Source organism: Micrasema longulum, unplaced genomic scaffold (genome assembly GCF_059751315.1).
Source record: "Micrasema longulum isolate JH-2025_06_02 unplaced genomic scaffold, ASM5975131v1 h1tg000407l, whole genome shotgun sequence".
Taxonomy (NCBI): Eukaryota; Metazoa; Arthropoda; class Insecta; order Trichoptera; family Brachycentridae; genus Micrasema; species Micrasema longulum.
Genome location: NW_028277607.1, coordinates 1 through 25,816, shown reverse-complemented (window position 1 = coordinate 25,816; position 25,816 = coordinate 1). Strand labels below are relative to the sequence as shown.

General features: G+C 33.1%; 1 protein-coding gene across 1 annotated transcript in view; it reads right to left on the bottom strand.

The window, feature by feature from the left end:
• Dad (Daughters against dpp) overlaps positions 1-15,638 on the bottom strand; it is a 165,586-nt gene extending 149,948 nt beyond the window's left edge. Inside the window, exon 1 of the mRNA XM_088226107.1 lies at positions 15,494-15,638. Coding sequence (XP_088082233.1) covers positions 15,494-15,518 — 25 coding nt within the window. The 5' untranslated portion in view covers positions 15,519-15,638. The remainder of the gene's footprint in view (positions 1-15,493) is intronic.
• Positions 15,639-25,816: the final 10,178 nt, after the last annotated feature.

Below are 25,816 nucleotides of genomic sequence, written 5' to 3'. Positions count from 1 at the left end.
TGGTTCAATAATTGCTTTGTAAATAGTTTTGCAAGAGTCCTTAACAATAAATCTTCTGATCCTTCCCAAAATTGATATATTTTTTGCAATCTTATTTATTACCATCTTAGCGTTTTGGTGAAATGTAAGTTTTGAATCCAACATTACACCTAAATATTTAATTTCAGTGACTTCATTAAGTTTTTCATTTTCTATTACAATTGATGGTGTAATTTCTATTCTTTTGTTTCCTATATTCATATATTTAGTTTTGTTAACATTTAATTTTAATTTATTAATTTTTAGCCACAGTGATACATTATTAAGATCATAATTTAGTCTGTCCATAATTGATTTATAATTTTCTCCCGATGTATATATTAAGGCATCATCTGCAAAGAGTCTTATTTTTGAATATTTTAATGATTCGAAAATATCATTTATGTATATATGACAGCGAGTTGCATGCGAAGTAGCATGACATAATATAAATTACTAGACACCGAACACCACAACACACTGCAACCTGCAACCTGCAACCATATACAACGGGATTCTTACCTTTAACTTCACGACCCGAAAGATAATAGTCTGACCTTGTATGGAAATACTCATTTTCAATAAGGCTTACAATCCATGTTATTTTAGAAACCCGATGTTGATTCTTGATCGTAGAATAATATATTGTTAGTTGTCAGTAGGTTTTGTCAACTGTGAAACTGCCCGAAATTTCTCATGGCGCCGAAAACATCTAATAGACCTCTAGTATTGTGATCGTGTTCATGCTGGTTCCGATCAATTTTTTTCCAAAATTCTGTTTTTTTATTAGAGTTTATAATTTTATGAACAAATATCATTGTATTGTAAAATATTCTTTGTTTATATGTTAATAATTTCATTTCATTTACCATCGACTTTACCCTCGTATATCTGTTTTTTTTCAAAATGATTCTAAAGGCTTTATTTTGTAATACAGTTAGTTTATCTATGTTTTCTTTGTTTGATAAAAATAAAATACTACTACAGTAGTTAACGTGTGGTTCAATAATTGCTTTGTAAATAGTTTTGCAGGAGTCCTTATCAATAAATCTTCTGATCCTTCCCAAAATTGATTTTTTTTTTGCAATCTTATTTATTACCATCTTAGCGTTTTGGTGAAATGTAAGTTTTGAATCCAACATTACACCTAAATATTTAATTTCAGTGACTTCATTAAGTTTTTCATTTTCTATTACAATTGATGGTGTAATTTCTATTCTTTTGTTTCCTATATTCATATATTTAGTTTTGTTAACATTTAATTTTAATTTATTAATTTTTAGCCACAGTGATACACTATTAAGATCATGATTTACACTGTTCAAATACATAATAAGATTCTTGTTTGTAATACCAAAAAAACGAATGTATTCATTGTTAATCATTTGTCAAAGTCAAAAGCATTCCAACTGTTGTGTAGATTTTTTCCTTTTTCCCATTGAGTAATAGTTTTGATTTAAGGTAATTTATAAACAAATACGTTTATTTCTATTGAATATGTTATGTAACTTGAATTATAAAAATAAAACTTTTATTTTATTGGTTGGTTGTAAGAAATTGCCATTTGGCAATAAGCCCGCCAATGTACAAATAACATTACGTTCAGAAAGTTAAATAAATAAATAGATTTGATAATTCACTCTTCTCACTAAGGTGCCATTATCTCAGTTTCACTTTTCTATGGCTAGCTGCTTTCTGCATAACTACGTTCAATTTAAACTATGTTTATGTCCATTGTATAGTATTTTTAACTGTCCTACGTTTGTCTTAGTTTTTTTTAATGCGGTAGTGTTGTTGTTGTCTGGTATTATATTTGTGTATGTTTGCATTATTGGTTAATGTTATATCACCGTCATATATGTTTCCCAGTGCAATTTTGTGTACAATTTTTAACGTCTCAATTTTCGTTCAGTTTTTTATGTTAAACTGGTGTGTTTTTTCTTACAGTTAAATCGTAGGGGTCAGGTAGATTAAGTTGTATGTTAATTTAATTATTTTATTTTGTTGTCTTTGTGTCCTTGTTATGTATGTTTTGTCTGGGTGGCGAGAAGGCGATCATGTAGCTCGATTTGATTTTAACATAAGCTTCGTACATCATGATATTTTTCATTTTACCTAACTTACACTATATATTTCATTAGCTGAAAAAAAAACACAAAAAACATTTTCGACATCTGTACTAATATTATAAATGCGAAAGTGTGTTTGTTTGTGTTTCCTTCACGTCTCAACGGTGCGACCGATTGACATATGTATTTTTTGCATAGGGATAGCCAGAGAGGTGAGAAGTAAAATAGGATACTTATTTTTCTTCCCGAATTAAAAAAAAATACAATGAAAAAAATATATAATACATCAACAAGGAGCGACATTATTTGAAAATGAGAAGGCGGTAAGGTGGGATGTCAAAAATAATCAATTTGTAAATTATTATATTTAAAAACATTTAGTAAAATGTTTGACCACAAAGTTAATGCTTTAAATATTAATAATATGTAACTAATTCCTAAAATTTCTATAATGTATCTCACTTGTTATTTTTTAGAAAAGGAATGATTTTATTTTTAAATATACTATTAAATTTACCTTTGTTTTCTTGGATACGTATTTTTGTTTATTTCTTTATATATAAATTATACATTTGTGGATTTATTGCCAAATTCCAACTGATAAAATAAAGGTGTTATCAAAATTATTTAAGCTTTCATATTGATCCAAAAAACGTATTATTTATAAAGTATTATTGTAGTATTTTTTTTTCTTTTTCATTATTACCTAGCTAAATACTAGCCACTTTATGTTTATGTTAAATTATTCTTAATTTAACTTTGTTATATTTATATTTAGAGCATAAGATTTTCTCACTTTAATTGTCATCTTTTATACGTCACCTTGGATATTTTACGTTTCTTTTTTACTTTTTTGTAGGTTTTTAAATAAATATTTTACTTTAACTAACTAGTTTTACTAACTAGTTTTAATTATTCAGTCAAATCATATAGTTATATTTCATATTATATATTACATAGTGAATTGTTCACTGCTGTGATTATTTCTGTAAACTTTTTACTGTAAAAGGTTCCTTGAACCGTTAATATAAAAATAAATACATAAACAAATAATTGACTCGCTTTGTCTATGGTTAGTTTGGTTTGATAGTAGGATTTTGGATTTGTGAACAGAATAACGATGCTATGCGCCATAGACTAACGGATCGTCGTATTTCTTTCATGGCGATATTTGAAAGACCAAGATACTTTCAATCCCGAAAAATATATCATTCCATCGCGAAATTTTTTACTGCTAAACGACAAAACTAATTTTTCCCTTATACCACGTGAGTGAAGCCGTAGGTAAAAGCTAGTAAAAAAAAAAATATTTTTAGAAAAAGGTTTTGATTACTATTTGAAGAACACATAATAGACGCACTATATCTAAATTATGATATTTATATAAATTATTAAATAATAAAGTAGACTCTTTTAACATACTCTCCAAAATTGATCTTAATGTCCCCTTTCGCGTGACAAGAAATAAGTATTTATTCCATCTGCCAGTCTGTAGCACTAACTATGCACAACACTCTTTTCTTTATCGTTCTTGCTCTAACTATAATGCTTTTTTTTTTCTATTGATATATTTAACACGCCCCTTAGTATATTAGAAATAATTTTTAAATAAATTAATACCCGTATGCAGAGACAAAACTTAAGGTAAGGAAGGTACATTCTAATTTTAAATGCAGAGAATAACCCCAAGGTGAAGACAATAGAATGTACTTTCCTCACCTTAAGGTTTGTCTCTGCATACGGGTATAAGACTCATTATTTCTGGCTGTGATAGGATCCCACTTGTTTTTTAATGATGCTCACACTTACACACACTTGAACACTTACTCCCACACAAACACAGAAAAACACACCTTTACACTTACTCTCATACAAATACACATAAACACACCCTTTTGTTGTACCACAATTTAATGTGTATGATTTTTATTTAGAAACTTCGCTGGTCTGTCTTTAAACCGTATCTTTTTTATGCTATTATATCATTGTCGACTGTTTGTTTCTGTAAAATAAATAAATAATATTATCTTTCTTTCAATATGAATTATTGCTTTTTATAAACAAAACGATACGAAACGTTGCAGTTAACCAACTTACCTACACAACTACACTCTAATTTATTAATTTACGAATCACTAAAAAAACCCATATAGCACAAACGTCCTAAACATGAAAGAAATAAAATATATATTTCGTGGCATCTTTTGATGAAGCGCGGTGATGCAGCGAATACGCCCACTAAATCATATGGCGCTGTGCTGCCCTTGGGACGGCGCTACCAGGAGTGCAGGAGAACGGAGGAAGTGGAGGGGAGGGGGCTGCCTGTGGCGCCACCGAAGCGGTGTTTGCGAGCGCCGCGCCGCGCTGGTTAAAAATAGAAAACCGTCCGAACACGGCACACGGCGTTCTCTACTCTCCGCGGCGCGCTGCGCTCCGGATACATCAACTTTGGAAATGTGAAATTTATTGGAAAAATTTCCTATGGGAAAATTTTAAAAAGGGAAATTGCAGTACTTGGGACCCACATACTTGGAATGAAAAAAAAATAATAGGTATGAATTCCAAAAAAATTTAGCATTATATTTTTATTTTTTGGAAAGTCCACAGCTTTAAGACAACTAAGTAGATTGTAATAGAAAAAAATAAACATGTCTGTATTGTATTATTTAAACTGTAGATACAAAGTTGTACTTATTTTAATTACTTAACTAAAGTATGTATTTAACAATAACGGGGAAAATACGATGCAATTCATTGTATTATTCCTTTTAATACTAACGTATAATATTTTATTTTCAAATTGACAATCATTTAAAAAACATGTGCATTTCATATCCTGTCTTATAACTTCACATTACATAAATATTTTAATATGGTGAAGAGCGAGCAGCGTCTGATTAACAAACCAATCCTATTAATTGAGTTATAAATAGATAGAGGAACGACGGACTAAGTGCCACTTGTTATTTTTAGGAATACACAGAATAATATATTATATTAAACACAGCACCTTGCCTGTTGCGCGTTTCGTCCTTAAGCCCTTGATACATAAATGTATGATTGCTGTTATATATTTATAGAATGAGGAATTTAAACATTAAAGACAAATTCTTGCAGTATATAAACGCACCTCAGTCTAACAATATCAATTATCTTGTATGCGAGAGTTTTGCATACTGGTAATCGATATGCAGATGTGGTCAAAATTACGAGTATTATTCATGTTGCTGCTGAAGAAATATGAATATTTCGTTGTCAAGAATGTTTGTTTCACTATCCATTGCGCCACTCGCGTATGCAAACATTGCATTGGTTTGGTATTTGGTATAATATAAATCAATATACCTACTAGTACTACTAGCATCGTGTGCGGCCAAAACGGATATACAAAACGGATCGAACTCTGTCGATTAGGTCGGGTGGAGGAAATCTTCAAATAGCAGTAAACTCAACAATATGTGTACATTTTAGTCGATTCCGATGCAAAGAATTTACGTTCATACTTCAAGGCGATGATTTTTACGGATATAATTATTTTTAATTTTCAACTCTCCCTTTCCGGTGACGTGTAGCTAGTACACATTGCATCTAATAACTTTAATATCTCCATAAACATAATAAATTATGGGTTAAGTTTTTCGGTAGTCCTCCGTTATACATTTACGAATTTTGTTATTTAATAATTAACGATTATTGGGAGCAGAAAAAGCATTTTATCAAAAGTCTACCGATGTGTCGAATGTTGCCGAGTACGTAGTAAAAGAATACTATAATTGTCTCACACACTTTTAACGTCTCACTCTCGATAATACAGATTCGGGAGCGAGACAGACACGCGCGAACAGCGATGTTTCTAATACTTCTCCCAGACGCCAGTTAGTATCAATCCGATTTACGTCAAGGGGGGTTCTTTCGTTAGCGCTGGGAACATGAGCTCATGTTTTTAACAATTAGATTAAAAATATGATCACTTTTGACTTCAACTATAAATAGTTGAATTAATTGCATATGAATTACTTTTCTAAATTTTCCGATTTGAAAATATCTCAATTTTTTCACGTGTATTGACTATAGAGCACCGTTACGCGCGAATGTTTTTGGGACAGTAAGGGAAAGGTTAAAAAGATAATATTTTTGACTATTTATTTTACCAATGACAGGTCATAAGACCTGTAAATGCTTAGACTTCCATATTCCTTTCTCAAAAATGTTCCCCTCTTTGTTGCAACAAATTTAGACTTGTAAAATCTTCTGGGAGAAAAAAAACTTGGCAGGATAATTATTTTGCATCGGAGGCGTCTTGGGGAAAACGTCTTAACTGTATTTTAGTTTGACTTGTATCGAGACAGAATATATTAATATTTAGATGGTAGTTACATCTACATAGTAAGCAGACATGATGATGATGAAAATTCTTCGAGTGAATAAAAATAGAGGACGGATTTTAAAGACATTACAAGTTAGATGTTATTAGATCTCTATTCATAATAATTGAAATTGTCTTCTGTAGAATTTAAAGCATAAATTATAAACAAAAATTTGAGTTTGTCCAAATTTTTGTAGACAAGGACTGGATTCAACTCCCCGGGGAGCTGTCAATATAACATATAACAACAGAGACGAAGAACACTTTAGAGAAGGCAATACAGAAGTCTAGGCATTTACAGGGCTTATGACCTGTATGTAGTCGATCGGTAGATACATACAGACGATCATTAAGCGTACCGTCTAGGTGATTTCCAAAAGTTATACATAATTCATGTTCAAGCGAGCACTTTTAGCTTGAATTGGGATTTATTGGAGTTTATAACCGCTTTGAAGTGAGCACTTTTATTTAATTACAGAAGCCTATTTAAAATATAAATGAGAACTATTTTAAATGTCAATGACGTAAGGAACGAGGACTAATTGTTTGCGGTCATTCCGTCAGCTTGTTTCGATCATATGATGTCGATATGACAAGCAGGTAGAACATACCGAGGTAAGAAACAGATAGTACAGAAGTTAAGTATACCGTCTCGATATATACAGACGAAGATAGCGTTCATAATCGAGGCACAGGTCCGCCTGTAGAGACTTGTTGACACTAGCGCAGGCCAACAATGGTCGGTATTCCGTTATCGGCCGATGTTAGTAAACTCGGGAACTAGGAACAAACATGTTTATCAATACGCCATACCGTGGCGCCTCGGAGTGCCGGAGTCGCGGAGCCGCGAAGCGCGCGCCGGGGAGGCGCCGCGAATGGCTTCATAAAACATTAAGTGGAAACAAACCGAGAATATTAACTATTCGCGTATTATGACCGCATATTATTAGCATTCAATTAGACATATTACTTAGCCATTTTACGGGCGCTATTCGCATTCTCCGCGGAGGCGTGGGAGGCCGGAGACGAAGCGGGAATAGCTGTACTGTACAGATCCAACGTGATAACGCGAGGGACACGATGGGACAGGATCCACGTCGCCATCTTAGTTCGCGCGCTCTTGAATCGTATCCTTCTATCCTCGGTGATCCGTGGATGTAGCCGGCCGGCATCGGCGCCGGATGCAAATATTGAATCATTCGGCATTTGTTGATGTCGGAGAATGTTTAAATCGACAATTTCAACAAGGCATCTTTAGGTTTGCCGTAAAAATTGCACAATTTAAAAGTTTACGATTCGTAATTTTTGTCGGTTCGACGATAGAAAAATTTGAGTTTTTAACACACGTAGAAGCTAACAAAATCAAGCCATGTTTGAAAGGCACCACTTGAAAACGCAGAAATACATTTTGATACGACGAAGTTAGTGAAATACAAAATTTAAAAATGACTTTACATCGTTCTCATTTGCTTTCAACTCTCTGACACTGTTTTCCCACATTTTATGCATCGTGTAAGATTTATTCAATGTCTCGTATTTAAATGCAATATCCGATAATACTGGCTAGGCGACACGATTATGTGCACCTTCAGACACTTCAGTCACTCAGAACTCTGAGCACGATATATCGATCGAGACTAGAGGTGTCTATCAGGGGCGAACCGTGTATAGAAGCGATTATGCGCAGCTTACCATTATATTTGACTAAACATAATAATGTTTTATTGTAACTTTATTTACAGAAAAACAAATAAATAATTACCATTTATTTTAAATCATTTCCACCGTTTGTATTTTTATCCTAATATAAATATTAATATTTATAAAGCGCGCCCAGCGCATGCAGTGAGCCAAGAAACTAGTCGATTATTCCAGCTTATTTTTTCTTACAAATAAGTATACTATATTTTGAATGTCGTAACTCCAGTGCGGGTTTTTCTCCTAGATTAAACTTGCAGATTACACAAATTATTTGAAGATTCTTGATTTGGAAAACAGTATTTCAAACATTGTTTCTTAAGGACTATTTTTCTTTGAGATGTTACTTTTGACATAAGACCATAATGACTTTCATGCGTCATATTGCATATAGCGCTCCACGCGGCCGTTTTTAGCACTATTAATTACTAGAACAATTCGGCCAGTTGACATTTCAATTGAATACCTAATATCAACTAAATTCATAGTGGTATTTTTTTTATTTTTTTTAATGAATTATATATTAAAGTAATGCATAATATAATATATCCCGAAGTTAAATCGTTTGAGCTGATTTCATAGATGAGAGTTGTTGATTTCGTAGATGAGAGTTGTTGTATCACACAGAACCACAGAAAAAGATCAATTTATAGTATATATGACTTACGTTATATTATGTACCTCCTATGTAGGTACAAATATATGATATTTTTTATAGCTTACCTGTAAATAAAATCACCATTCGCCACTGGTGTCTATTGGATATTCACACTCAGGCGTCGCCGCGTGGAAGTGTTCCACGAATAATTTACTTGGGTATTATTCAGCCTGTAATCCGTAATGTCTTTTCGGCGGTGGACAGGCGCCGAAAGAAAGTCGTTACACGCGCAATGGTTTTAAGGCCCCGATTATAATGGGAAATTAAGAGTTATCTTCGACTGTCTATAAAGAAAAATCGATATTTGTGTACGAAAATGAGTATATTTGCGTGAAAATTTTAAATATCTTCGTCGGTAACCCATAATTTAACATGTTTAGAAGAAAAAAATGTATGCATATTCAGCGTTTCATACAGAAAACTTAATTTTACTATGTAGATAAAATTGAAGATAAATGTCAACTTCCCATCGTAATTGGAGCCCAGGTGACGCGAAGACACGTTAAAAGCAAATACAGTTGTTTTATTTGTTGAAGGGATGCTAGTCCGAGAAATTAAGGATTTTTACTCCTTGCAGATTACAACAAAAAAAAAGTTAAAAAAAAAATACTAGAATGTTTTTTAACAATATTTTGAGTTTGTCCAAATCTTATAAACTAAACCAAAATATTATAAACTAAATTTCATAAACAGTACACACATTTTTCCTATTTGGCTTGATCCACCAATCGATCCGTGCGCAACCCACCTCCACTATCCATTTCTTAATAGTAATTGTATATTTATTTATTTATATACGGCATTTCTACCATTTACATATATGTGGTATAAAGAGTGCTTAAAAAAAAAAAAATTTTTTTTTTAAATCGAGTATGAAATATTAATATACTCGTACTATACACATTATTAATTACTTCAAATACATATATATTTTAAATATTGTGAGTACTTACTAATTTTCCTTATGGATAATGGAAGTAGATTGTACACTTTAACCGAGTATTAGGCCAATCCTCTTTGACCGAAGGTTGTATTTTTTTTTTTGCAGCATCAGGGTGGACTATCTGGTAACTCTTGTATTTGAGGAAGGAGTTATGGAAGGTAGAGAATAATGTTTGTGTGCGTATAGTAACAGAACTTTGACATAAAGTTGTTTTATAGATTTTACATTAAGATTTTCGAATATACCGAGGATATAAGAATTACAAAAAAGAATACTTTTGTAAATAAAGCAACGACAAGCTCAAATCTATAATTTCAACAAAACGATAATTTCCTTCGATGTAGTTACGGCCTTTCTTCAAGGCCTACTTTCTTCGTATGACGGCAGAAATTTTTGTCGATTTTGTCTGTCGGTTCACTTCATCCGCGATGGTCTCATATATATATATATATATATATATATATATATATATATATATATATATATATATATATATATATATGTTAAGCAAACATGAGTCCAGAGCTTACTTCTTCCACTCCTTGACTATGCGGATGTATGCTATCCAGATGCTAACTCCGAATTACTTGATAAGTTAGAACGATTGCAGAATATTTGTATTCGTTATATCTTTGATCTTCGCAAATTTGACCACATAACCGAGTATCGCACGCAACTACACTGGCTCAGTATCAGGCATAGAAGAAACATTCACATTCTATCACTTCTTCACAATATTTTAAATAATCCCACTTCGCCTGTTTACCTGAGAGAGCTCATCCAACCTCTTTCACAACACGGACTATCTCTTCGTTCTAGTAGTCGAGAGGACCCTTTTAATACCCTGTCATCGCTCTAATTTTCTTGCCTCCTCTTTCACAATAGTAGCCGTTCGATTGTGGAATAATCTACCCACTAATGTAAGAGACGCCCCTTTTTTATTTACATTTAAGTCAAGATTGAAATGTCACTATCTAAATATTTGAATTGTTCCTTTATCCTCCTTCTTTCTTTCCCATCCCATCTCCTCTCTTCATAGTTAGTGTTCATTTTTTTTGTATATTTTTATTTCATTAATCTTTGTTTTTAATTTTTGTATAAAATTGTACGATTCAATATGTCCATGTATTTATAATTTTCTCAAACTGAACGGTTTGGGTAGGTAGGAAGAAATTGCCTTAAGGCAATATGGCCGCCCTTATATGTATATTTATTGTATATGTGTATAAATTGTGAAATAAATAAATATATTACGTTGGCGATGGATTAAAAAAAAATCTCAAATAAAGAATAATCTTATAACGAGCCGGGAAGCGTCGGAAAATCGTCAGATCAGGAGTCCACGCTCCACGCGCCTCGGCGAGAATTCCGCGAATCGCGCCGTTCGCGATATTGTTGTAATCTAAAATTCGTTCATCTCCGCAAATAGATAGCGAACATCTTGTTTGACGTTTTACACCTCGTTCCCTGGCACTCGGGAGTGCGCGGAAAACAACACAACACGTTGTCGAGGGAACATCAAATGGACGCGCGAATGTTCCGCGGTCTCGAGTGATGACACGTTCTCGATATCTCGGGAGGGAAATCGACGGGGCGTTCTTTTTCGACTCGACGAAAAATGCGTATTAAACTTAGTTATCAAAATTTTATTTTTTGTGGAATTAAGAAAGTCAACATGAACAGAAAATATTAAAGGAAAAATAATGAAACCCACTAAACCGCGAAACCGGCTTGTCAGCTGCTTTTTATTTTTCCTTTACAAAGAAAAAGTTTAAAAATAAAAAATTTAAAAGTAATAAAATGTAATTAATGTAATTAGTAATTCTGTGTTGACTTACGGTCTAATTGGTTGGGGAGCTTGCACAAAAACCGCCCTTGAACCTGTAGCAATTGCACAGAAATCTCTAATCCGAGTCATCTTAAAAAAAACATTTCGCTATCCAAGTGACTTGCTCTTCAAAGAATTCAGAGTACTGAATATTATTCAACAGTATACATATATTGAGAACGGTAGTGGTTACACACATAAAGAGAGACATTTACCCAAGCGTCAACCACAACCATAATACAAGATACTCTAATAGGGATCTGATACTAAGTGAAGGGGTCAACACTGTTCTGGCATCGAGACAACACTATAACGTAGGCAAAAAGGTCCAGAATCGTGGAAAGACGGGAATGTTGTCAAATTACGGAAGGTGTTGACCTCGCTCTTTCATGACATTGGTCGTAGGGAGTCAGAAAAGTTGATGCATGCCACGGATTGGAGAACCTTACTGGATGTCAAAAATAAAATATAAAAAATAAGGAATAATTTAAAAAATATATATTTATAGATGACAACCATGAAGTTTCGCATAAATAAATTGTCTATGTTTTTATGAATGTATGAATGTATGTATGTGTATGCGCATGGGTGTATGTACGTGTGTGTGTATGTACATGTGTATATATGTGTATATTTATATATACATGTGTGTATATATGTGTATGTCTGTATGTATATGAATCAAAATGTGTATCCGAATAAGTTTATATTTTGTTTGTCTGTGCTCTATATTAATTTGTTAAGTATTATAATATATTAAAATGTAATTGCCTAGCTTGGAACGGGGTATGTACCCTTGTTAGCTGGGCAAAGTGAATATGGAATTGTATTTTGATAAAGAGTGTGAATAAATAAATAAATAAATAAGAACATTATAAGAAATGAAAGTTTTTTTTTTACACAAAATTTATTTACAAAAATTTAAATAGATGACTGTTAATATAAAATAACAATCAATATAAAGCCTTGTTACACATTAGCCATTTAATTATTTTTCCTTTAAAATTTTGTCAACATTTTCCTTTCAGGTCTGCTTAGGAATCTTATTGAAAATTTTAGTAATTGTATGATGAAGTGTTCTTTGGCCACACTTGTTTACAAACCGCGGTACTGACAAGCCTTCACGTTGTGCTAGCCTTGTATTATGTGTATGTATATAACTTTTCTGGTAGTTACCATCAAATCGATATAGCATTAACGGACAGGCACCCAACCCAATCCACCCCTGCTTTTTAAAAAGTTCGGGTACCTCTTCCTTATCAATTCTAGTTGATCTGTTAATTAATTTAAGAACCGAGTTTTGTAAAGATTGAATTTTTAATGTTGGTTTTACAAGAAAGGCCCCAACTGGTGATACCATACCCAATAATTGATTTCGCTAATGATTTATAAATAAGTCCTAATGTTTTTATTGGAATACAATATTTTATTCTAAACATGCTGCCTATAACTATCCTTAATATTTTACATAATTTGGTAATAATGATCGGGTTGTGGTCCTGTGGCTAGTGTCTCGGACTCACGGACCAAAGGTCCGTGGTTCGAATCCCACTCCACCCCAACTTGATTCCATTTTCTAATAGTGAGTTATTTACAACTCGTTGAAAATGGCCCTCAAAATTAAATATTTGGGTAAATCATAAGAACGCAGATATTTCTTTAAAAAAATATATATATATGTTTATCAAAATACTTAATGCTATACTCGTAAGAGATATTCCATCTCTGATGCAATCAATCTCTATTTATATTATCAACCATGTCCCCATAGCCGTTCACAATGGAGTTCTAGTGCCAACTCTAATATATGGGAACGAAGTATGAAATTGGAAAAATAATGATGAATGTAGGTTAAATGCTGTCGAAATGCGATCCCTCGGGCGAATGTGTGGTAAAACGATGTACGATAGGTGCACAAATGTCGAGATCCGTGTACTGTGTAAGGCTGAAACATGCAGTATCGACAGAATCAAGAAGGGTGCTGCGTCGGTTTGGACATGTAGAGCGAATGGACAGCGAAAGAGCTGCTAAAAGGATCTACGATGCGAATGTTCATGGATGCAGAAAACGAGGAAGTCCGAGAAAGACATGGCAGGATCAAGTCCATCAAATAAAAAGACACCCTATTTCAGGAAGGGTCTGGTGTCTCGCAGAACACCCACACCCACACATATATGACAGCGAGTTGCATGCGAAGTAGCATGACATAATATAAATTACTAGACACCGAACACCACAACACACTGCATCCTGCAACCTGCAACCTGCAACCATATACAACGGGATTCATACCTTCAACTTTACGACCCGAAAGATAATAGTCTGACCTTTTCTGGAAATACTCATTTTCATTAAAGCTTACAATCCATGTTATTTTAGAAACCCGATGTTGATTCTTGATCAGAGAATAATATATTGTTAGTTGTCAGTAGTCACGTCGTCACACAATAGCGGGTTTTGTCAACTGTGAAACTGCCCGTAATTTCTCATGGCGCCGAAAACATCTAATAGCCCCTCTATGCTATGCTCCTTGCGCTGCTCATCACTATGCTCCTCGCGCTGCCGCCCTTTCGCCCGATGTTGCCCTCTCCGCCCACACACCGCTCTACTCGCGCAATTCATCGCGCTTGTCATTTGTCTTTCTATACAATGGACGATGAAACTGTGACAGCGTGCGCGCTATGCATTTTTAGTGTAGCTAATTATATCAATGTCATACAAAGAAATATACATCATTCAAAAATGACGCGTGCGTCTTGTGTGAGCGCTCGATGCGTACTGCGACCGCGCGATTATGTGGCCAACCACTCGCGCTCATATTGCCGGTCCTTTGACTCGCGCTAAAAACCGACAAAATAGGGAGCGGTGGGCACGACGAGGAGCATGACGTGCGGCACGACGAGTAATGTTGCCACACTATGTCTCTGCCTCTTTTCCTCACTACTTCCCATGCCACTGCACATGCTTGTGCGCAATTTTCAATCCCAGAGACGGGCCCGTGTAAAGCAACAAATAAAACGGCCCAAGATTTGGCACGAGAATTGTACGAGAAACTGGAGAAGTTCTCGTACCGTATTCTGATCAATGTAATACGAGCTTAAAAGAAGTCGAAAAACAAAAACATCACGCCGTTTCCTCCTAGAGGTAGGCAGAGATAATAAAGCGCCATATCACTGTCTTCGCGTACAGACCTCGCTTTCTCCACATTGAAACATCTTCTCATGCACGCGCGCTGATTATTCCGACATTTGGCAAGTCCACCTTCAAGTTATTTGCTAGATTCGGTCATGCCATGTAAAGACAGGGAGGACCGAGAAAGCTCCGTCCTTCTCGATTTATGCATCCATCAACGTTTGCATCGTAAATCTTTTTGGCCGTTCTTTCGCTGTCCATTCGCTGCATGTCCAAACCAAGGCAGAACTCATTTCTTAATTTTTCCGATAATGTTATTTCAGCCGTACATAATGCGCGGATATAGACATTTGTGAGTTTATAGAAACCATATCTCAATTATCATTTCAATTATGTTTTTGTATTATTTTCTATTGATTTCAATGATACTATTATTTTGTATATTTGATTATACTCGTATGTGTAACTAAATTTGTATAATTTATATTTAAATAATATTTATTTCTGATTATTTTTTACGTTGTCTTCTTTGGAATTTTACTACGCATTTTTTATTGTAATTATTATGGTTTAACACGGGCACAGCCTTAATAAACTCATGAATATGTAAAATAGTGTAATTTTGAATTATTAATTTAATAAATAATACCGCTCATTTTTTATCAAATCGGATTAAAAGAATCTCTTGTAAACGTCAATTAATTATATAAATCAAACTGTTTAGATACTATTTTATAATTAAGTGTTTATTTGTAATTAAAAATAATAATGTAAAACATACCTTCAGGTTTAAGCTTATCGTCCATCGGAGTACGACAGTAGGGAGGAGGTGGTGTTTCTGGAAAAAAATAAAATAAAAATTTATTAATAAGTCCTTAGAAAAATACATTAGAATGGAATTCAGCGAATTACAACTTTCTCGGATATGATTTAATGAGGAAAGCTAAACAGAATATTAAACGAGGAATGGCTCATTTCACACGGATCGAACAAATACCCGCCGCACAGTAAAATTACATAGGGTGGACTGTTTTTTTCTTGAACTACAGTAAAACTCCAATTATCCGGATTAATGGATGACAGATTTTATTGGTTTTGAAATTATACAGGGAACTGGAATCACATTAAAAACTTACTTAAACATGTCCAGCAAAGTTGATTGCACAATTAAATTAAAATTAGAAAATTATTTATTTATTATTTCCTGATAACGATCTGGATATTTGGCAATCCGGATGACTGGAGTTCATATTAACGGAGCTCTAATGTATTTTTATTTATTTATAATACATTTATGATATGAAAAATAGACATAAAAATGGTGTTGAGATCCCGCAGCTAGTGTCATCGATTCACGAATCGAAGGTCTGAGGTTCGAACCCCACTCTACCACAACTCGATTTCCATGTTTCAATAGTGAGTAATTTACAACTCGTTAAAAATGGCCCCAAAATCAAAATGTTTGCGTAAAAGTCACTCCCCTTTTTTTGAACCCACGGGATTTTAATTTTGATTTGAATTTTTTTGAATTCACTATTGTAATTGGGCCAGGAGGCCCAATTACAATAGTGAATAACAGCTCAGAACAGAACACCCAGGCTTTAGAAAAATGTACACCCTAATGTACACAAGAATGTTTTTTTCTTTTACGTTATGATAAACGTTAGTATAAATATGCATATTATTTTTTCAAAGTGGCGTTACTCAAAAAAGACCGTTAGTTATTCGAGTTTTGTCCGTTTTTATCCGATCACTTGATTATTTTTAATATGACACGACTAAGTGATTTCAAACTCAACAATACATTTTTTTAAAATTAAAAAGTAAGTATTTATTAATATAAATACTTATGAACAACATTTTTTTGTCAATAAAAATGGGAAAATAATAATAAAGTGCCTATAAGCTATTTATTAAAATAAAAAGAAGCTATTTAAATCTGCTTTTGTTATCCATAATTTAAACAAAAAATGAAATCTAAACAAATTCATGTAATTACCGTATTTTGCGGACGATAAGACGCATCGGACCGGATTTGGTTGAATTTTTTAGAGTAAAAAAAGTACGACTTATGGTCCAAAAATACGGTAATCTCTATCATATTATTCGTATCTAAATATGTATGTAGAATGATTATTCTTGTTGCGATATTTTTCAAATTAATCTTAATTTATATGACGACATTATTTCCGGAGTACATAAAGACGCAAGAGGTGTTCAAAATCCCTCAAATCTAGCGGCACCAGTCAAAGTGGCCGGGTACGAATGCATGGTATGACATACATGGACGTATGTCGGTTCTGAAGGAGTCCTTTGCATATCAAGCAACATGTGGCGGCCACATCACACGGCTGCGCCCGCGGTATGCGTTAGGGGGGGTGTAGCATGATGCTATGCGGATAACTGCATTACCAAGAAGTAGTCCTGGGACCTGCCTCTTCAACTAATCGGGCTAAAGGCGGATACACTGAAATTCGTAAGACGCCCACGAGCATATGAATTAATCCTGGACACGTATTACAATAAGAAGGTAAGAGATTACCCGATGTCTGTCGATACATTTAACTCGATGTTTCCTTACAAATATTGGAGGCGTGTTAAAACAAAGACGGCAATCCCCACATTGGTCTGAAAAGAGTTAGATATGGCGACGGATAGAAAAACAAAAATACTATTGACAAGTAAAAAGGTTTCGGACCATAAGTGACAGTTCCGCAACTATAACAGCAGTCTCCTTTACGTTGTAGAATATTAAAAAAAAAACAAAACTGTCTATTAATTAAAAAAAAGTAAAAAAATACCGATTAATCATAATAAAATATACACTGAGAGTAACTTCTGGCAACAATAACTGATGACTAAAATAAAAATAAAATATCATTGCAGTCTGGGAAAAGCAGGTTCCTACTAAAAAAAAAACATTCATTGCATATTAATTAAAACAAAAAAAAATTAAATGCCGGCATTGTGTTAGCACGCCGCACGCCTCATTCGTATGAATTTTACAAGAATATTTGTAAGTGTTTTTTAACATTTCTTTCGCGATCGGTGCCTACTATGTTATTATACCTCTACGCAAACAGCGCACTAAATTTAGTGAACGCGCATTTGCGGTCGCAGGCCCTATGGCATGGAATGCTCTCCCAGCAGAGGTGCGAGGATGTGAAAGTGAAGTCATGTTTCGGAAAAAACTTAAAACCCACTTGTTCTTTAAATCATTTGAATATATCCGTAGCATGTGACAACAAAATAAATTGTTTTGATTAAATAAATTTAAAAGCTTCAATTCAATTAATTTAACAATAGAATCACTATGTAAAGCGCCCTTAAGGTATTTTATTACGAAAATGACGCTATATAAGTTATCCATATTAATAATAATAATAATATGTAACCTAACATTGATTAAAATTTTATCCCACTTTAAAAAATTTTTTAAAAAATGAGTTAATTATATTGACAAACATTAACAATATTTTGAGTTTGTCCAAATTTTTGTAGACAAGAACTGGATTCAACTCCCTGGGGAGCTGTTTATATTAACATATTACAACAGAGATGAAGAACATTTAATAGAAGGTAATTTAATAAAAGTTTCAGCTCTTTAACTTCACAAACATCAACAGATGAAAGAATTGAAGGAATTTAGATGTTCAAATATAGGCAGAATGGCGAATGATACACAGTGTGTAAAGTGGCCACTTAAACCAGCCATTGACAGGTCATAAGCCCTGTAGATGCCTAAACTTCTATATTACCTTCTATTAAATGTTTTTCATCTCTGTTGTAATATGTTGATAAACATTGTTGAAACTCTTACCGTCCTTTTGTAATCGAGGGTCAGGTTTGATTTTTAAAAAAGACTTTATCTGATGATATTCAAGTAATATTTATGGACATTTAATGTGTTCAAAAAAATCAACAGATCATCCATCCTCCCAATGACTAATTTGATCACATCTATATTTTTACCACTGTTTAAAGATGTCTATATTTTTGTACAATTTATTTCTTTGCGGTGTTTCGTTTTTTTTTTTGTGATCTGCAACAGTAATACTAAAACAAAAAATATCGATTCATCGTTTTTATTTATACTTTATTAAAAATATCGAAATGCTTTTTCCATCTTATTAATAATGGAATTCTCACTTTAGATCACCATGAAGTAAATTAAATCTCGGTCTGTTAAATGATTATTATTAAAATTACAAAAGCTTAGAATCTCCATAAAATCGTTCAGTCGCGGGAGCTTTAAAACCTGTTTCGGTTCTCAAGCCGAGTGATAATGGTTAAATAGTATGCATTGATACATTTATATCTGTCATGTAATAGTTTAGTTCTATAATTGGAAATGATCGCTTTCTGCGGGTGAATATTGGCGGTGAGAGAAAACAGAAGAGGCGGTGATTATTTGGTATCATTTTAAGGCGAAGGATGTAACGAGAAACATTTGTTTTCGAGCAATTAACAGAGCTCAAGCTTTCATACGAGCAGTCCCGATTGCTAAATAGTTAGCAATCTAGTGAGCAAACGGAATAATTTAATACAATAAAATTAATCATTTATATTTAGCATTTCGATTACGGTAAATTACAGCCAAAAAAACATATCGGTGGAGGAATGGCAAGCAAATAATTTAAATAGCTTAAAGTGTATAAATAACACTATATTTAAATAAGGCGCTTTTTAAAAGAAGCTCTAGAGAAATACGTATACATTATTTTATCGTATAAAAGAGCAACAGATTTTAGCGTGTTTTATGTGAAAATATCTGTTTTGGAAAAAGTGATTGATAAACCCTTTTGCCATCAAACTTTTTTTATGTATATTTTTTTTAATTTAAATCATATAACTATACATTTTTACAGTTTTCAAAATTTCAATTGTTATATTTTTACTAAAACTAAAATCCCACCATGCAACTTTCTGTAGCTTGTTGGTGGAGATTATATTTATACTAACTTATATAATATTATCAACATTTATTAAAACAATGAATAACATATATAAATTAACAGCCGGAAAAATCAGAATATACATGTATGTACGAGTATAATAATAGTAATTATTATTTTGAATTTTTTGAATACAAGAAAATACATTAAAAATTGAAATATTTACACATAAACTTTTGACATAGGCAGAATGGTAAATGTTAAACAGTGTGTAAAGTGGCCACTTAAACCAGCCAATAGCAGGTCATAAGCCCTGCAAATGCCTAAACATCCATATTCGTTTCTCAAAAATGTTTTCCCTCTCTGTTGCAACAAATTGAAGCTGATTTGATCACATCTTGATTTTTAAATCACTTCGTCAAACTAAACGGTCAGCTGCTTGTAACCAGTTTTGTAAAGTAATAAATTGCGCGGATAAGCATCTGATTCCTCGTTTTCAAATCCATCGGCGGGTCGATGAATACATTGCAAAATAAACGAAGTTGACGCGAAATTCTCGGCTAATAGCGCCATTCTGCCTGACCAAAAGGGTCGCCACCCCGAGGTCCTGTCCGGCACTGGACCACCCAGGTATCGAGAGGAGGCAGGCTGGAAGCAGATAGCGACCGCATCGAGTAAGCCTACCTCCTGCAAGGTAAACTGCACGATCACCTGCAATTATCAACCTACCACCTGTCCACGAGCGACACTAAAATACCGTCGCGGAAACAAAAGGTGCGAAGGAATAAATCGCGTATATGAATCTAGAAATCACCAAACCATTGTCTGGCTATGTTTGAGTTTTTTTTATTTATGACAAAATACATCGTTTTTAACTTTACATATTACATTATATATTTTATTTGTAAGAAATATTCCCAATCAGCAAATGTGCTGGTATGAGGGGATATAATATATCATGACACAATAGTTTTAATAAAAAAACTATAAAAAAACATCGCATATCACTCGTCACACGGGCTGTAAGAACTGTTTTATTTAGGTGTTTTTAAAGTACGTATATGTTTTGTATATTTTTTAGGTCATTTGAAAGTGAATTGTAAAAATGTATTGCTGTATACACAAAACTGTTTCTTTTCTGTTAGTCCTAGGTTTTTTGAAAGTTAAATTATTTGACGCTCTTGTATTTATTTTATGTACATTGTAGTTAAAACTAAATGTAATATTTGTCTTTATTTTATTTATTTTCATCTTAAATATCAACTTTACAATGAATTAATTAATTAATCTAAATTGAGCATTTGTGTTATTTTATGTAAATCTGTGGTTCTAGTTTATTTATTAAAATTAAATGTTACTTTAAGTGCTTTATTCATTGTTCTTTGTATTGATTTTTTACTACATTGCGACAATATTATTCATCCATATACAAAGTGTGGAAGTATGAATGCATTGTACATCATTGTTATCACATAAATCTACATAGAATACGAGATTTGATTTTTTTAAATAGTAAAAAGATAAATAATTAAAATTTTCAGACCATTTCGTAAAAGTCGTTAATAACTTGTGCTGGAAAAATGTAAATCGAGTTGTGGTAGAGTGGGATTTGAACCTGGGACGTTTGGTCCCTGAGTCCACAATACTACCACGGGACCATTACCCGATTTTGTTCTTCTTATTGTATTGTTTAAAAAAACATATTTTGCTGAGTTTGAGTTTCGAGAGTATGTCTCGAGGAGAATATTAGGTATGGTACAAGGTGGTTCGATCAGACGCATCCGGCTATCGGGTTTAAGGGCTCGCCGAATATCCGGTATCCGGCCAAACCGCTACCAGTTCATCACTTATTGGTATCTACTTTATAGAGAAATTTTGTATCGAAAATAACACGGCGGTTTGTCAGGGAATTAAAATGATGAGAGTTGAAATATCTTGCACATCTTTGCACAATTATTGATATGTTTAATAATGCTTACGTGTGTAAAAATCACCGCTTTTTTTCTAGTTAAAATACCATAGTATTGAGCGTAATGGATTGTGTCTCGCGGCCTACTCGATATTCGGCATTCGTTAAATCCTACCCACGAACTACTAACTTCCCTACTCCTGGCTTCCTCCATCCTCCTAGTTTCTAGAGGAACAGGCCCAGACGATTTAATGCTACCATTTCCCGTCTGCGGCACTTGTGTGTCCTACACATTATGCACGTCAGTGATAGCCAACAATGCGACTACACCCAAGGACAACTAAAAAATTCGTTTTATTTTTTTCATTAAGTGTTATTTTTTTTATTTTTTTTAAATTGTAAAAATGTATAATTATGCTATCAAATAATTTCTACTTTTGAATATTGGTCACACAGTTGCACATTATAATATATAATACAACTATAGTTGACTATACAGTGTACATTTATTATGTGCCTACATACAGAACTGCACATAACCTGCATATTATAGGCTGCGGATTCAAGGCGCAATATCGTAACTTGAATTTTATTTTGGAAATTTCATTTTTAAAAGAAGTTAAAAGTATGTTATTAATATCAATACAATTTAATTTCTGATTACATAATATATTGCAGGTTCTATTAACAAATGACTTTTAAAAAGATTTAGTGGAACATGTAGAAATTTTAAATAGAGATTGATTTCTGGTCTAGAAAGTGATAGAATCTTACGGCAATCTATCATGTTATTTAAAGTTTTATACATAAAAATGGCGTCAGCCATGTTCCTGCGAGTTTGGAGAGTTTAGGTAAGTTTGTAGATTCATCTGGGCCTGTATTCTGAGTCAACCGTCTACAATTGCAATACGATATAAATTTTGATTGTATAGATTCAATTCGGTTAATGTATTTTTTGTATTGAGGGCTCCAAGCGGGAGATGCAAAAAGTTATGCAAAAGTTGCAGACCTCTGTATTACATTGATGCGACTTGGCTTTGTTACCTCTTCCTTTTGGCATTTAGATTTTTGCTAAGCGGCCATTTTAAATATTTTTTCCTGATTCATGAGAATCCCGTCCACCCCCGAAGGATCGACTCGGGCTAGTTGCGTCGAAAGAAATGAAATAATAATTGTAGTAAGAAATTAGGCACAGTAGGCTGCTTTTTTAACAGTTAACAGTTTTTAGCAACCTATGCAATAATTTTTGACCAAATATGTAGAATAACCTATTTAACTGAAACATTTTATCAATCGGTTGTTATTAAATTCTAGCCTCAGTCTTCGTCAATCTTATAAGGGCCTATATAAAGTGTCATGTCCGTCTAGTCGTGCAATGGTTAGTTAGGTTAGGTCAAGTTAAGATAGGTTAGGTTAGGAGATGGTTAGCAATGTATTTATACAAGACAGAGGTATAGATAAAGAATTCAAAATTATGTGAGAGCAAATTAAATTAAATTATTTTAGTCTTAAGAATCATTAACAAAGTGCTTCGGGTTAACTAATGAGTTGATATAATGACATTGTATATGTATTGTATATATCGTGGGCATACAAGAGAAATTGACCAAGTGACAAAATCAATAATGTTCAGGGGAGCCCTTTTAGTGTTTTTCTAGAGTTCAATTGCTTCTCAAAGATCAGATTTTTTAAGTAGATGGTTGATAATCGTACATTATATGTACGGTACTTTCAACTTTAATGTAAAGTATAAACGTATTTTAAAAACATTATCACTTTTTAATTTTTAAAAAAAATTGAAAAACTGTCATGAAATTTTGCAGATAAACATTTTTGTTTCGTTCATTGAGGGAGGTATTATTTTAGTTTATTTTATAACTATAATTAATGTTTTTGGAATATTTAAATATTTATAAAGGTTAAATAAACACAGAAATACAAAATGAATGAAAAAGAACATATAATTAAGAAGTGTAAATTTTATTAATGAGCTTTTAATAAAAAAAAATATGTCAAATACAAAACGTATGCTAACTTACTAAATACTACTAACTCTAACTAACCCTTCACTGGTGACATCTACCTACACGTAAAATGTTACTTGGTCAATTCTTTGGGTCTTAAATTTACTAATAAAAGTGACGATGTGTGTTGGTGAGTTTTACTTGTCAAAAATCTTTGAGCTTCTATCAAATGGTCACATATTTTAAGAACTAAATTTTTTTTGGAGAGACGGATTGACTTGGCATTTTTACCAGTCAAGCATTATGCTAATACAATGTCAAAAAGTCAATAATCTCAATTTCGTCGTTTTTGCAAATAGTCACTTTTACTTGTATAACCACGATATATATTCATATATTTTTTTTATTTTTACATTGAATTTTTTAATAAATATACCAGTCTCGAAGATGTCGCGAAAGCGATGAAACCGGTCACTGGACACTCCAAATTTGTGGATTAAAGTATCACTCGTCTTTTATATCTATAATAAATTACAATGAACTTCCATCAATAATGTTCACTTACAAACTTAAACGTTTTATATCTAAAATAGATCATGAATAAATATTCCATTTTTCATTCAGAAAATTTAATTTTACTCTGTTAACATCCCATTGTAATCGGGGCTCTGGTAGACTTGTACCATATTATAGATCGCGTCTTAGCTCGTTGGTTGATGTCATGTCTATAAGCCGAGTCAACATAGCCGAATTCTGGCAGAAATCTGAACATTACTCAAGCGATGTGTTAAGTATTTTTCCGTGCTTTGTGTAAAAACGTACACACCATGATATAAACATACCATTTCACACGTGCGTACATCTTTGCCGTATGCTGTCACAGCAAAAGCGAAGAATTTCCGGAATCTAAGGACATTCCGACGCAGAAATGTTACGTAAGTTTTAAATCGGATATAATTTATGGCGTACAATATTTTAACAATAACGACGCAATGCTTACCTGCTTTTCGTATTATATAGGCGCGTTTTGCAGTATTGTGGAAATTCAATTAAAATCGCGATTTATAAAATTTAAACCTTTAAAGAGCGAGTTACTCAGTTTTTGTAAAAAAATCGTGTTTCTAAGTTTAAGGGGAACCGGTAGGAAGAGCCACGGTGTTTAAAACTGTGAAAATTCCCATAAGTAGATATTTAAAAAAAAAATATTTCTTAAGTTAGCTTATATTAAAACTAATATAAACTATTATGTACATTTACATCATCTATATATATTTACATTTCCTTACAGTAACTTATACATTTATTTTTAAATTCTTTCAGACACTTTTCATTCTTCATACATTCAGGCATCTCATCATACATTTTTAAACCCTTATACATCAAACAATTTTGCGACTCAGCTCTTTTCAATAATGGTAGTCTTATTTTATCCTTTTGTCTAGTAGCATATTCATGACAATTTTTGTTTAAGACAACTTTATCCTTAAAATATTTTGGTAATTTATCGTGAAAAAATTTATGTATAAATATCAACATATTAAATTTAAGTCTCCTTCTTACAGATAACCATTTTAGTTCATCTCTCATTTTTTTTATATTTAAATTTCCTTCGTTTGCTAAAAATAATATTGTTGAGCAGTAATCTATATGTGGAAGAATGATTTGAATCTATTTGGTATCACATGCTCACATAATACAGTGAGGAACTAGAAGGATGACGAGTGCTTCTAAAAGCAAACTTAGAAATCTCCATTGAAGGAGTTTACTGAGATATTTGCGAAAAACTTTAAAATAAGAATTGCGAGATTCCGAATATGGTTTACCAGCTCAATGGAGAATGCAAAGTTTGCGGTGTCAAGTAGTATAATTGAAATCTGTTTTCGCAAGATTTAGAGACGGTTTTGAACTACGCGATTATTTAGATTTTTATGTATAGTTTATTTTGGCATCTACTACTACTACTACCATCACGCCATTTCCCCGTAGGGGTAGGCAGAAAGAATGGACCGCCACACACGTCTATCCTGACATACAATCCTAGCCTCTTCCACATTCATACATCTTGTCATACATGCCCTTCGGTTCTGTCTGCTTCTGACATAACCAGACTTAAGATTTTGGTTTATCTGATCATGCCACGTCTTCCTTGGTCGTTGGCATCAATAACAAATTTTCCGTTTTTGGTGGAGATTTAAAAAAATAAAACAAACAAACCACCACGCCGTTTCCCCCTAAGGGTAGGCAGATAGGATAGAACGCCACATCACTCTATCGTTGCATATAGATCTCGCTTCCTCTGCATTCATACATCTTCTCATGCACGCGCTCCGATTATT